The 14,897-nt window shown below is 42.0% G+C and overlaps 1 protein-coding gene across 1 annotated transcript in view; it reads right to left on the bottom strand.

Moving 5' to 3' along the window:
* LOC117522679 (microtubule-associated serine/threonine-protein kinase 3-like) overlaps nt 1-7,043 on the bottom strand; it is a 105,935-nt gene extending 98,892 nt beyond the window's left edge. Inside the window, 1 exon segment of the mRNA XM_034184130.1 lies at nt 6,731-7,043. Within this exon segment, the coding sequence (XP_034040021.1) occupies nt 6,731-6,816 (86 nt within the window). The 5' untranslated portion in view covers nt 6,817-7,043.
* Nucleotides 7,044-14,897: the final 7,854 nt, after the last annotated feature.

The raw sequence follows: 14,897 nt of genomic DNA on the forward strand, positions 1-14,897 counted from the left end.
TTTCTGAAAGATCCTCTCAGCAGAGGATCTTTCAGAAACTGTCAGAGTGTTTCGCTTTTTAATTTTCGCTTTTTTGGGCAACACACAATGCTTCACAAACACTATAGCTTAAATAACAATAATAAGAATAAGAAGAAGAAGAAGAAGAAGAAGAAAGCTGACTGCGAGGCTTGCATGTTAAACCTCCAGCTGAACTGCAGAGAAAGAGGGATAAAATAAATAAATAATAAATATATAACGCAGGGACCCAGCCCTCCAACTTTAAAAAAAAAAAAAAAAAAAAAGGGTAAATTTTACATTTTGGGGAAAAAAAACAAAACAGCAACCACATCCCATCACCATTTCAGCAAAATGTCAAGATTTTGGCACAGCTATTTTGCTATTTTTGTCCAAATAAAGCTTTTTGCATGGGAGCACTCAGGTTGTGCGGCTTTTTGCTTTGATATTTGTTTGTTTGTTTGTTTTTTTGATCCAGCACACCTTTTTTACACATCTTGGATGTGCGTGTCTCTTCTGATTTACTAAGGGCCCGGTCCCACTGGCGTTTAGGAGGATTTGGGTATGGATTGCGCACAAAATTGGCTCATATTCGCTTAACATCCACAATATGCGTGAAACATGCTCGTATGAATCGGCCGACACCAGCACACATCCGCATTTATCTGCAGAGGCACGTTTTTCCGTTGCCAGGATTTTTGAGCTGCCCAAAATTTTGGCTGCGGATGAGATCCGCCTTACATACTCCATACATAATCTATGCGCTGTATATTCGCAGTCATCTGCTGATATCTGCAACTGACAGGGATTTTCGGCTTAACTTGGCAGTGGACTGGGAGAGTGTGTAAAATGGATATTTTGCGTGCCCATCATGTCCACATCACGAACTAAAATAAGTTGTAGCGACTGCATACAGACTGGCCACGAATAAAGCGTTTTTATTACATCTGCTTTGCGACGGATGCAAATCAGATGCGCTGTATTCACAGCTGGACGGTGTTCTTTGTTCTACCAGCTGCCACGCACTCTGCGCTGGATGCTGTGTATATAAAATAATTATTTCATGGCGGATTAATCATTTTATTCTGCAAATTGGCTGTTGAAAACAGCTCTAATCACCTCCTGAATCACAGAGGAACAGCTTGGCCGTGCACGTGCGTGCGAACAGCTAACAAGCTGCAGAAAGCATTTTGAGCCATCTGAAAAAACAGTTGTGTGTTTTTTCCTTCTTGTCTGCAGCTGTTACAGTATTTATTCCTATGTTTATAACAGATTTACCTTCTTGTTATAATTGTTCAGACGAGCTGCGCTCTGGTGCATTCAGCTAACGTCACCACTCGCCCTGTTCACTGCTTGTTTACGCTAATCAACTTGTCCAAGTCCAGCAAATGCTCCAGAGGCTGTATCGTTGGTGTGAATAGTAATGCTGATGGCCCGAATGCGCTTCTTTTATGACCACAATGCAGATGCCGTAGATGCGCAACATGTGCGTGATGCATTCATAATACACCCGTAATACTGCCGTGATAATCGCAATGCGCCGAATCCGCTTCCTCACTACATGCGTTATATAACCGTGATTATTCATTATTTATTCGCTGTACATTATTAATATATCTGTAATTCATACTTGGACATTTGTCATTTTTGGCCATTTTTGTTGCAGACAACAACGAATGTCCGTACTTTGTATACTCAATTCATGCGCAATTAATCCTCTCCTCAGTGGGACCGGGCCCTAAGATTTTGGCGCAGAGACACTGTGCCATTGCTTAGGAAGAGCCCTGGACTATTGATGTTATTTAAAAACGCAAAAGTACTTTTTATCCGATTACTCAAATAATCAATACAATACTCGATTACTAAAATAACTGACAGCTGCAGCCCTAGTTCAATGGCTGTATCTAATGATAAAATGAGTAACACTGTTGTGAGTGTGTGCCATTTTACGGTGTTGTTTATATTTGCATTGTCAGGCAAATGCACTAAAATAGGGCTGAAACGATTAATTGAGTAATTCAAATAATTCGATTGCAAAAAATGTTTGAGGCAAATTCTTTGCCTCGAAGCTTCATTTAAAGCTGTAGTACATATGCCAGGCCTGTGGGTGGCACTGTAACGCTCCCTCAAAAAACCGGGAAGAAGACCGTAGAGCATGCCAATAACTAATGTAAGCGCTAATCAATGTAGCAGGCGATGCTACAAGTTTACAAAGCCACATGCTGAGTAAAATAAAGCCTTAAGACAAAGGGTCTGTGCTAATTGTCTGAAACGGACTTATTATGCATTTAAAGTGAAGCAGTGTGTTTATATATATATATTTTTAAAACGTGGTTTGCTCCACTGGCTGCTCTCCACCTCCACAGATGAAGCGAAAGGAAGCGCACTTTAAATTAATCATGTTTAACTATTCCAAAAAAAATGCCTATATTCAGATTTGATAAGAGTTTTTATCAACAGGCTGTAGAGTTAATTTATCAGTGCAGCTGTTGTGGAAATGTTGCACTCCACAGCCCTTTTTTCAAAGGCTTTGTTATTCACCAAATATCCACAGAAAACAAGAAATATGACTTCGGTTTGAGCTGCTCTGTACGCATGTAGAAATATACACTAAACACTGAATAAATCACAGTAATAAAAAGTGCAAATAAAATGTGCAAAAATGTGAAAAAATAAATAATTAAAGCAGAGAAAACACTGATGAAGACCTAGTCGAAACGCGTCTGTGCTCCTGATCCTGTCGTCTTGCCGTGAGTCATTAAAACTTTTATTAAGAAGGACACTTGAGTGTTGCTGGCTATATTTTTATATTGAAAAAATAAATAATTACCTAGGAAAACAGAGAGAGGGAACATCCTAAACTTAAAAATCTGCATGATGGCACAGCGACATTATGCCATTGCTTAGGGAGAGCCCTGCCACTACTGATATTGTTTAAAAATACAAAAGTAATTTTTTTTATCCGATTACTCGAGTAATCGATAAAATAATCGATAGAATACTCGATTCCAAAAATATTCGATAGCTGCAGCCCTACACTACGTAAAAGACATACGAGTATATACGGCATTTCTGTCATTTCTGCTGCATAATTTTCTATTTGAAAAGTTTGAATTCCCAAGTCACAATATAATCACACTGGGGGCATTCACTTCAAAGTGCAAAAACCTCACATCCTCGTGATTCACATTTTGACACCCCTCTATATCTATCCATCCATCCATCCATCCATTTTCTTCCGCTTTATCCGGAGTCGGGTCGCGGGGGCAGCAGCTCAAGCAAAGCCGCCCAGACCTCCCGATCCACATACACCTCCCCCAGCTCCTCTGGGGGAACCCCAAGGCGTTCCCAAGCCAGCCGAGAGATGTAGTCCCTCCAGCGTGTCCTGGGTCTTCCCCGGGGCCTCCTCCCAGTGGGACGTGCCCGGAACACCTCTCCAGCGAGGCGTCCAGGGGGCATCCGGAAAAGATGCCCGAGCCACTCTATATTGTCCCAAAAAAAAGAAGAAAAAAAAAAAAAGAAGAATAAAGGTCCTGCTTTCCTCCCCTGAAAAAAAATTTACGTGATAATGATGAACGTGCAATGTAAGAAATAACTAAATTTGATACTGAAACCAACAAACACAGCCTAAAAAGTACTTCTGCCTTTCTTGTTGCAAGAAGAATGGAAAAAGAACCCTAAAAATTATCCTTTAGATGTAAAGAAATAAGCCACACACAAGTTAAAAAAAATTAATTGTGAAGCGCCTTGAGGCAATTACTCGTGATTTGGCACTATATAAATTAATAAACTATTATTATTATTTATATATTATAAAAGAGGACGTCACACATTAAACAACCCAGTTAGCAACATAACATCAAAGTATTCATGATCGTAAGTCTATCCATGTACCTGCAGCAATAATTAGTGGTTGCTGATGTATTTTAATGCTAATTATCCCTGTCACTCCATGAGTCAGTAGGTGCATTTCCGGAAAATGTCTGACTCTGCTTTTCTCGGCATGTGATGTACAATTTAGGAAAAGCAGAACCATCTCAATGGCTGATACACAGACTGAAACGAACGCTGCTTTGTCTGATAACAAAGCTTCTGTGCTTTCATTCAAAAGTGAAGGCTTGGATGTGCATAGAGGAGACAACACCCTTCACCCCAAAACTGTTAAATTTTTCAGAGTCTGTCGGATTTTGGTTCTTAACGTGTAGTGACCCTGCTGTCTGTGTCGCAGGATGCTATTTTAGTCCTGCCATGAACGTGCACGTGGAATGTCTCCATTACGCTGTTTTTCCAGGGTGCCTGGACATGCAGATGCATTGCTTACAATGGAAAAAAGTCAGAATATATTATTTTCAGGACATAATTGACTTTTTATCTAACGTACCAGAATCCTGAGAAAACTTTGTGAGGAGCTCTGCAACACCAGCTGGCAATCTCGTGTAGGGATGGGTATTGAGAACCGTTTCTTTTCGAGAATCATTAAGAAATGATTTGATCCACCAACACCAATAGCCTTTTTGCTTAACGAGTCCCTTATCGGTCCTTCAGAGGGACCGTTGTTTTTGAGAGTGTTTTATCAGGAAAATGATCATTTCTCTATGTTGATTACAGACCCTGCAGCGGGTCTGTAACAGCTCCGCTTTGAAGCTTGAAGCAACAAAGCAGTGCTCTGACCCCCTGCTTCGTTGGTTCTCTACGTTGCTGCTTTCAGAAGGGGCAAGTCTGCTTCTTAACCCCTGTCAAAGCCATTTAAAAATGTCAATCATGAGTCACTTTTGTGCGGATTAAAGTCACTAACTGGGACTCTTGCCTTGTTGTGGGCAAGAAATGAGAATAGTCCTCTGTTCCGTTCACACAGCTCCCAACGCTGCGCCGCTCTCTGCCGAGTCACGTTAGTCTGGTCAGAATTAATAACTTCAAAGTGAATCACATGTTTAAATCAAATGACACCTCTTTCCAAACGTAATACAAACAATAAACTACAATCAATCAAAACATTTTTTCCACCCAAAATGAGATGCCCTGCATTCTTTATGAATTACATTGATACTGACGTGTGGCGCAGCTGGCTGAGCTGAGCTCACTGGCTATGGAGTGACATTTATGCCATTAATGTCTGAAAGGAAATGCTTTTGACAAAAACTACAGATTTTGTTTATTTCTATTTATGTCCAGAGATCAAGGCTCAACCATGTAGAGTTTATTTATGTTCAGACATCAAGCATCCACCATGTAGGGTTTATTTATGTCCAGAGATCAAGCATCCAGTGACCAACTTCATATTTATTTAGTTTAAGACTCAATAAAAGGTTGTTGACATAGAAAACCTGCAAAGCCTACTTTTAGTACACAGAAAATTCACAAGAGGTATTGATAAGGGAATTGATAAGGAATCAGATCGATAAGCAGAATCGATAATGGCACTGATGTCAATAAAATCTTATCAATACCCATCCCTAATCACGTGCATTCTGTGCGTGGGGACTTCTTTGGTGGAATGGACTTCATGAATTTAATCTTGGAAATCATTCTACAAGTGGCTGAGTACCTTCTTCATTTTTTTTCTTTGTATTTTGTTCTTCTCAGTAGAGCTTGTAGGCTTTACTTTTATTTTACTTAGAGTCTCTCTTGATGTGAGCCTGTTCTGTAACAGAGCAGCACACACCACACTCCTGCAATGTGCACACTAACCTCTCCGCTGTTTTGTAGGCTGTCTGATCACACAGATGTATTTCTCAGATTTTTCACAGTTATACTGATGACAACACTTTTAAAACAACACTTGCATCAAAAGGAGCCAGCTGAGGTGGTTCAGGCATCTGGTGATGATAACCCCTGGTTGTCTCCCTAAGTAGGTCTTCTAGACACATCCAATTGGAAGGACGCCTAGGACATGCTGGAGGGATTATATTTCCCAGCTGTCTTGGGAATGCCCGGGGAAAAATTACAGGACATGGCTGAGGATAGAGAAATGTGGGATGAGCAGCTTGGTCTGCTGCCACCGCAACCCGGATGCAGATAAAATGAGTGAATGAATGAATTGTCAGAGTGGTTCATGAAATCCTTTGCAGTTATGGGAAAGAGCTTCAATCAATCAATTTTTTTATATATATATAGCGCCAAATCACAACAAACAGTTGCCCCAAGGCGCTTTATATTGTAAGGCAAGGCCATACAATAAGCTTGTAGATGTTTGTTCCCCTACTGTATCAAACAAAAACAACATGTCAAAAAACACAAAATATGACATTTCAAGCATGTCTGAAATCCAAAGATATGACCCCACAACAGATGAAAATACAAGATCACATCACAGCTGCAACATACACACCACAATATGGCATCTGTTTATACTGCCAGAAAAATCAATGTTCGGGCAGAACAGACAGTATGTATGTAGCAGGGGCCCACGGAGTGATCCACGGTGTGTGTCGGACCACTCGTGGGTTTGTGATGTGTCCGGATGCCAGAACACGAGCAACAGCCTTGGAAAATAAGGTTGGCATTCCTCTGCAGCCATAAACAGAGGAGATAACACATGGTGACCGCAGAGCAGCAACGGCCTCTTATAAGACACAATTTTACTGCTTTATTCAGCCCGGATCTGAGCTATGTTACAGACATAAAGCACATCAGCCACGCCGTCTGTGGGAGACAAAACACGGCTGTGGGGGTAAAACATGAGCTAATAACCACAGGCTGCTTTGTCTGGGGAAAAAAAAAAATACCGCTTTACCTGTTTGGTCGCTTCATCATGGCCCCCGCCACAAAACTAGTTTTGTAGCTCGGTAAGACGGTCCAATAGTAGCTCGGGTCAGACATGATGGAAACCGACGGAGTGCCGATGATTTCTCTCCAGTCTACATGTCTGTCACGGCGCGCACCGCAGCACCGACTCCGTCCCGAGCACAGAGCTTCCGCACAGCGGCCCGGAGAACCACTCTGACGGCCATGTCCGCTCCGTTTCTGCCCTTCATTACCGACTCAGCCTGCCAGACAATCCGCCTCCAACGTGGCGACACATTACCTAGCGATAACCTCCACAAAATACGAAAAAAAAAGTGGTTCAAACTTTCCACACCACTGCGCAGCCGCGTCACCGCGCGCGCCGCAGACTCACGAGCCACGTATGGTGCCTTCAGGCGCTGACGGAAATACCACTATAACTACTGAAACGCAAACGATCCACTCACAGCAAAAACGCTTTCTCCGTTAAATTATCGAGATTAAACATTAATAATTCTACAATAGTGCAACGCATTTACTTTTTAAACTCTTATGAGATATGAGGTTGCACGGGTGATTTACATTGTTTTAGTCGTCGTAGAAAGCAATGCTGCATTCAAATACAGATAGAACCTCTGAATTTCCTGTGGTCTCCGATGAGACCGAGATGATTGTTACTGGTCCTGCCTGAAACGGAGACATTATTATGATCCGTTAACATGGTCACTGACTGTGTGATTCATCATAGTGAAATAATTAAAAGTCTTTTGACCTACATATTAGTCTCCAGTGGTGCAAAATGAAGCTGGCAGAGTTCTGACATGAACAAGGAGATTTGATCATATCATATTTGATCAAGGTTCTACTGAAGACTTACAAAATTCTTTATGGCTGATTCAGGTTTACTCTGTGTTCCTAAGGTTAAGAAAAAGGTGGCTGGATGCAGATGTTTTGCTTGTTGTGTTCCCACCTAATGGAACAATTTTTCCAAAGGTAAAACACAGAAGCAGTTATAAGATTCTGTGGTTGTAGGTACTGTTCATAGTGTAACTTTTGTCTGGTGCACCACCAGTCACAGCTTCATGGTGAAGTGGAACAGAGAATAACTTTCATTCAAGCAAACAGATCGAATCCAGGCTTGAGTCTTCAATGTGCTATCTGGGAAACTGAAGAACCAGTTTTATGTCTTCATTTGAAGAAAATACTTTTCTGTTCCACTCCATCATGACACACCATGGACAATTCCTCCAGTCACAACCACAGAAGGCCATAACTCCTTCAGAGTTGTCAAGTCACCATGTCAATTGTCACTTGATGGCTTCCCTCACTTGACTCCTCCTTGCACAGTTACTCAGTTTTTGAGTTGCTGAGAAGTGCCTATGTAGCAGCTGTTCTCCTCTGCATTGTGTTGTGTTGTTGTGTTGACTCCTCCCACTTGCTCCCCTCAGGACCTGAACTCAGGATCTCCGGCTAGCGAGCTCTTGCGACTTATTCTTCTTCAGCAGTCCATCAGAGTCGATGATGGCTGTCAGGGTTGGAGTTTTTAGCGTCGGCAGGCTGTAATGTGGGCTACGAGGCCTGCCCTTGACCTGCAGCATCGATGGCATTTTCTGCAGATAAAGTCATTTGAGAAGGTCAAAAAGTGCCATCTTTCTTGTGCTTTCTGGCATTCCTCTTCGATTGCTGCAGTGGCTTGTTGGAGTTTACACTTCCATGCATTGTGCTACATTGCTTCTTCTTGCCATGTGTCAGGCATTCTTTAAGTGCCTTTTTAGTTGCAGTTATTGCCCACCTTGGCTTCCCTTCCCATGCCTCAGCTCAGATAAAAATACTGCTTTTGGTAGTCGAGTGCCATCCATTTGATGAGCATGACCAGCCCAACACAGTCGTGATGTAATGATGAGGTCCTCAACACTGACAGCATCAGCACAACGGAAAACCTCCACATCAGGGATGGGGTCTTTCCACCTGATATGCAGGATGGAACGTAGATGATGAAGTTGTACTCTGGTCAGGGCTTTGATGTGCCGGTGGTATAGGCTCAAGCACTCGGTTGCATAGAGGAAACGGGGATGGACAGCAGCCTTGTACACTTTCACTTTCATGCTGCGACCAACGTCACGGCAATTCCAAGGGCGCTTTTTAAGGGAACCAAAAGCTTTTGTAGCTGACAATATTCTACGTTCAACCTCAAAGTCGACACAGTTAGTACTGGTTACTGTACTGCCAAGATAGGGGGAGGTGATGGTCTAGTGGTTAAGCATTGGGCTTGAGACCAGAAGGTCCTTGGTTCAATACCCAGCCTGGCCGGAAAATCACTAAGGGCCCTTGGTCAAGGTCCTTAATCCCCTCGTTGCTCCTGGTGTGTAGTGAGTACCTTGTATGGCAGCACCCTGACATCGGGGTGAATGTGAGGCATTATTGTAAAGCGCTTTGAGTGTCTGATGGAGATGGAAAAGCGCTATATAAATACAGTCCATTTACCATTTAAGGCCTCTGTTGTTTCCCTGTGCTGCCACTAGTTGCGACTCACTAGTCCTGTTGAAGAACTCTGTAGGGGGCTGACAGAGCAGTTCTGTCTTCCATACGTTAATCTTTAGACCAAACACGTCTGCTGCATAGGTGAACCGACCTACGATATGTTGCGGCGACTTATACCAACCCAATCTCACATGATGGCATCGCGAAACGTGATTTAATCTATGTATTAGTTTGTGATGTCGTTATGAAAATGTGATGCATTTCGTGAGGGTATCATGAAATCACAGGACCACATACACACAGACACATTCACTCACACCTGCGGTCAATTAAAAGCTTCCAGTTCACCTAACCTGCATGCCTTTGAATGTGAGAGGAAGCTGGAACACCCAAAAGAAAACCCAAGCAAACACAAGGAGAACAGGCAAAAACCACATGTCAGACGTGATCCCACAGGCTTCTCTGAGGATGCAAAGTTCTGGACTGATAAGATTTTCATTCTTTCCCAACATTCATTCATTTATTCATTTTCTACCATTTATCTGAGTCAGATTTGCAGTGGTAACAGACCAATAAGCTCAGTCCACATTTCCCTGTCCTGGGCCAAGTCATCTAACTCATCCTGGGGGATTTCAAGGTATTCCCAAACCAGCTGGGAAATATAATCTGTCCAGTGTGTCCTGGGCCTTCCTCAGGGCCTCCCCTTAGTTGAACACGCCTGGTAGACCTTTCGATGATGAAGGAACATTTGATGAAAATAAATGAGCATTAAATGTTATGTTAATGAAAAACTGTTTGTCTGCTGTAAAATACAGCAGACCTCTAAGTGTGGGTGAGATCGGTATCATTCTTTGTGTGAAACAACATGAGACTGTAGCTGCTGTACGTCTCTTCTTTAGTCACTGGACACGGTTTATGGTCATGGTGCAGTTTGCCAGAAGCTGTGTGGGAGACTGCAGCCTACATTTCATATGTCTTCTTTTCAAGCTGCAACTGCTGAAGCAACAAGCAAAAAATGTTCATGCAGGACTTCTCCAGTCAGAGCCACTGAGGTTTGTTAGTTGTCTGAGTGTCTTGGTGGCTTCCCTCACTGGTCTGCTTCCAGCATGGTGACTTAGTTTTTGAGAACTACCTATTTGACACAGATACCATACAGTGCCATGCTGTTTGTATTTCTGAATGACTGATACAAATAAGTCCAACACATATTCAGTGGCTTGGAAATGTTTATGTGTCCATCCCCTGACTTTTTGTGAGAAAACCACCTAGAAATTTGATGCTTTAATTTTATATTTAGAATAAACTGCTCCCATCCCAACTTTTTTTTTTTTTGAGTGTGTTACAAGCCTTAAATGCAGTAATGAATGTATATTAACAAATGCAATAAAGTTGACCACACAAAACATGGAAAATCTCGGGTTCACACAGTCTGCAATGAATTAAATTAATTAATTTAATTAAATCAATTTCATTTATATAGCGCCAAATCACAACAAACAGTTGCTCCAAGGCGCTTCATATTGCAAGGCAAAGCCATACAATAATTACAGAAAAACCCCAACTGTCAAAACGACCCCCTGTGAGCAAGCACTTGGCGACAGTGGGAAGGAAAAACTCCCTTTTAACAGGAAGAAACCTCCAGCAGAACCAGGCTCAGGGAGGGGCAGTCTTCTGCTGGGACTGGTTGGGGCTGAGGGAGAGAACCAGGAAAAAGACATGCTGTGGAGGGGAGCAGAGATCAATCACTAATGATTAAATGCAGAGTGGTGCATACAGAGCAAAAAGAGAAAGAAACACTAAGTGCATCATGGGAACCCACCAGCAGTCTACGTCTATAGCAGCATAAATAAGGGATGGTTCAGGGTCACCTGATCCAGCCCTAACTATAAGCTTTAGCAAAAAGGAAAGTTTTAAGCCTAATCTTAAAAGTAGAGAGGGTGTCTGTCTCCCTGATCTGAATTGGGAGCTGGTTCCAGAGGAGAGGAGCCTGAAAGCTGAAGGCTCTGCCTCCCATTCTACTCTTACAAACCCTAGAAACTACAAGTAAGCCTGCAGTCTGAGAGCGAAGCGCTCTATTGGGGTGATATGGTACTATGAGGTCCCTAAGATAAGATGTCGACCTGATTATTCAAAACCTTATAAGTAAGAAGAAGAATTTTAAATTCTATTCTAGAATTAACAGGAAGCCAATGAAGAGAGGCCAATATGGGTGAGATATGCTCTCTCCTTCTAGTCCCCGTCAGTACTCTAGCTGCAGCATTTTGAATTAACTGAAGGCTTTTTAGGGAACTTTTAGGACAACCTGCTAATAATGAATTACAATAGTCCAGCCTAGAGGAAATAAATGCATGAATTAGTTTTTCAGCATCACTCTGAGACAAGACCTTTCTAATTTTAGAGATATTGCGCAAATGCAAAAAAGCAGTCCTACATATTTGTTTAATATGCGCATTGAATGACATATCCTGATCAAAAATGACTCCAGGATTTCTCACAGTATTACTAGAGGTCAGGGTAATGCCATCCAGAGTAAGGATCTGGTTAAACACCATGTTTCTAAGATTTGTGGGGCCAAGTACAATAACTTCAGTTTTATCTGAGTTTAAAAGCAGGAAATTAGAGGTCATCCATGTCTTTATGTCTGTAAGACAATCCTGCAGTTTAGCTAATTGGTGTGTGTCCTCTGGCTTCATGGATAGATAAAGCTGAGTATCATCTGCGTAACAATGAATATTTAAGCAATGCTGTCTAATAATACTGCCTAAGGGAAGCATGTATAAAGTGAATAAATTGGTCCTAGCACAGAACCTTGTGAAACTCCATAATTAACCTTAGTCTGTGAAGAAGATTCCCCATTTACATGAACAAATTGTAATCTATTAGATAAATATGATTCAAACCACCGCAGCGCAGTGCCTTTAATACCTATGGCATGCTCTAATCTCTGTAATAAAATTTTATGGTCAACAGTATCAAAAGCAGCACTGAGGTCTAACAGAACAAGCACAGAGATGAGTCCACTGTCTGAGCCCATAAGAAGATCATTTGTAACCTTCACTTATGCTGTTTCTGTACTATGATGAATTCTAAACCCTGACTGAAACTCTTCAAATAGACCATTCCTTTGCAGATGATCAGTTAGCTGTTGTACAACTACCCTTTCAAGAATTTTTGAGAGAAAAGGAAGGTTGGAGATTGGCCGATATTTAGCTAAGATAGCTGGGTCAAGTGATGGCTTTTTAAGTAATTGTTTAATTACTGCCACCTTAAAAGCCTGTGGTACATAGCCAACTAATAAAGACAGATTGATCATATTTAAGATCGAAGCATTAATTAATGGTAGGGCTTCCTTGAGCAGCCTGGTAGGAATGGGGTCTAATAGACATGTTGATGGTTTGGAGGAAGTAACTAATGAAAATAACTCAGACAGAACAATCGGAGAGAAAGAGTCTAACCAAATACCAGCATCATTGAAAGCAGCCAAAGAGAACGATATGTCTTTGGGATGGTTATGAGTAATTTTTTCTCTAATAGTTAAAATTTTATTAGCAAAGAAAGTCATGAAGTCATTACTAGTTAAAGTTAAAGGAATACTTGGCTCAATAGAGCTCTGACTCTTTGTCAGCCTGGCTACAGTGCTGAAAAGAAACCTGGGGTTGTTCTTATTTTCTTCAATTAGTGATGAGTAGTAAGATGTCCTAGCTTTACGGAGGGCTTTTTTATAGAGCAACAGAGATCTTCTAAATTAGTGAGATGCCATTTCCTCTCCAACTTACGGGTTATCTGCTTTAAGCTGTGAGTTTGTGAGTTATACCATGGAGTCAGGCACTTCTGATTTAAGGCTCTCTTTTTCAGAGGAGCTACAGCATCCAAAGTTGTCCTCAATGAGGATATAATACTATTGACGAGATAATCTATCTCACTCACAGAGTTTAGGTAGCTACTCTGCCCTGTGTTGGTATATGGCATTGGAGAACATAAAGAAGGAATCATATCCTTAAACCTAGTTACAGCGCTTTCTGAAATACTTCTACTGTAATGAAACTTATTCCCCACTACTGGGTAGTCCATCAGAGTAAATGTAAATGTTATTAAGAAATGATCAGACAGAAGGGGGTTTTCAGGGAATACTGTTAAGTCTTCAATTTACATACCATAAGTCAGAACAAGATCTAAGGTATGATTAAAGTGGTGGGTGGACTCATTTACATTTTGAGAAAAGCCAATCGAGTCTAACAATAGATTAAATGCAGTGTTGAGGCTGTCATTCTCAGCATCTGTGTGGATGTTAAAATCGCCCACTATAATTATCTTATCTGAGCTAAGCACTAAGTCAGACAAAAGGTCCGAAAATTCACAGAGAAACTCACAGTAACGACCAGGAGGACAATAGATAACAACAAATAAAACTGGTTTTTGGGACTTCCAATTTGGATGGACAAGACTAAGAGACAAGCTTGCAAATGAATTAAAGCTCTGTCTGGGTTTTTGATGAATTAATAAGCTGGAGTGGAAGATTGCTGCTAATCCTCCACCTCGGCCCATGCTACGAGCATTCTGGCAGTTAGTGTGACTCGGGGGTGTTGACTCATTCAAACTAACATATTCATCCTGCTGTAACCAGGTTTCTGTAAGACAAACTGACAAACAAAGCCTAAAAGGCTGACCATTACCACCTGGCCTGACGATGCCCTCGCCCGACTGCAGGATTTCCTTGGTCAAACACAGTGGGAAGCCTTTCACCATGAAGACCTGGCTACATTCACAGACAATGTACTGTCTTACATCAGGTACTGTATTGGAATGGTCATTGTGGAAAAGAATATCCGGGTGTTTCCAAACCAAAAACCATGGATGACTAGCCAGGTCCACACGCTTCTCCGGGCCCGTGATGCAGCTTTCAGATCAGGTGACAGAGTATTATACAGTGCCAGTCGCGCCGATCTGAGGAGAGGCATCAAGACCGCCAAAGCAGAGTACAAGAGAACAATAGAGGAGCAGCTCAATAACCCTCGGCAGGTGTGGCAGAGCATACAGTCCATCACCAACTACAGGGGCTGTGCTGCAACACCCGGGGACTCAGATGTGGCATTGGCAGAGGAGCTGAACAGCTTCTATGCCCGCTTTGAGTCCCAGGCACAGCACTCAGCAACACTACCTCAACCCCCACCACAATCCATTCCAGTCTCCAGTTTCCCTCCATTCACTCTTGCGGCTGAGGACGTGAGATGGTTGCTCTGGGCTGTTAACCCCAGGAAGGCTACAGGCCCAGATGGAGTGCCAGGGAAGGTGCTCAAGGCATGTGCTGACCAGCAAGCACAGGTCTTCACTGACACATTAACAGCTAAAAAAAAAAAAAGACCCATGGAGTATAATATTACTATTAATGCAAAGAAATCATGTCTTCATCATATTACAATGAAAAACTTCATCAAAGAGTCAGAAAATGGTGCCCCAGTCATATTCATGTATGTAAATAAAATTTACACACACACAGGCACAAACACACACCCACTGTATACATACATACATACTCAACAAAAATATAAACTTTATTGTGGGCAGTCTAAGGCACACCTGTGCACTAATCATGGTGTCTAATCAGCATCTTGATATGGCACATCTGTGAGGTGGGATGGATTATCTCAGCAAAGGAGAAGTGCTCACTATCACAGATTTCGACTGGTTTGTGAACA

Source organism: Thalassophryne amazonica, chromosome 12 (genome assembly GCF_902500255.1).
Source record: "Thalassophryne amazonica chromosome 12, fThaAma1.1, whole genome shotgun sequence".
Lineage (NCBI taxonomy): Eukaryota > Metazoa > Chordata > Actinopteri > Batrachoidiformes > Batrachoididae > Thalassophryne > Thalassophryne amazonica.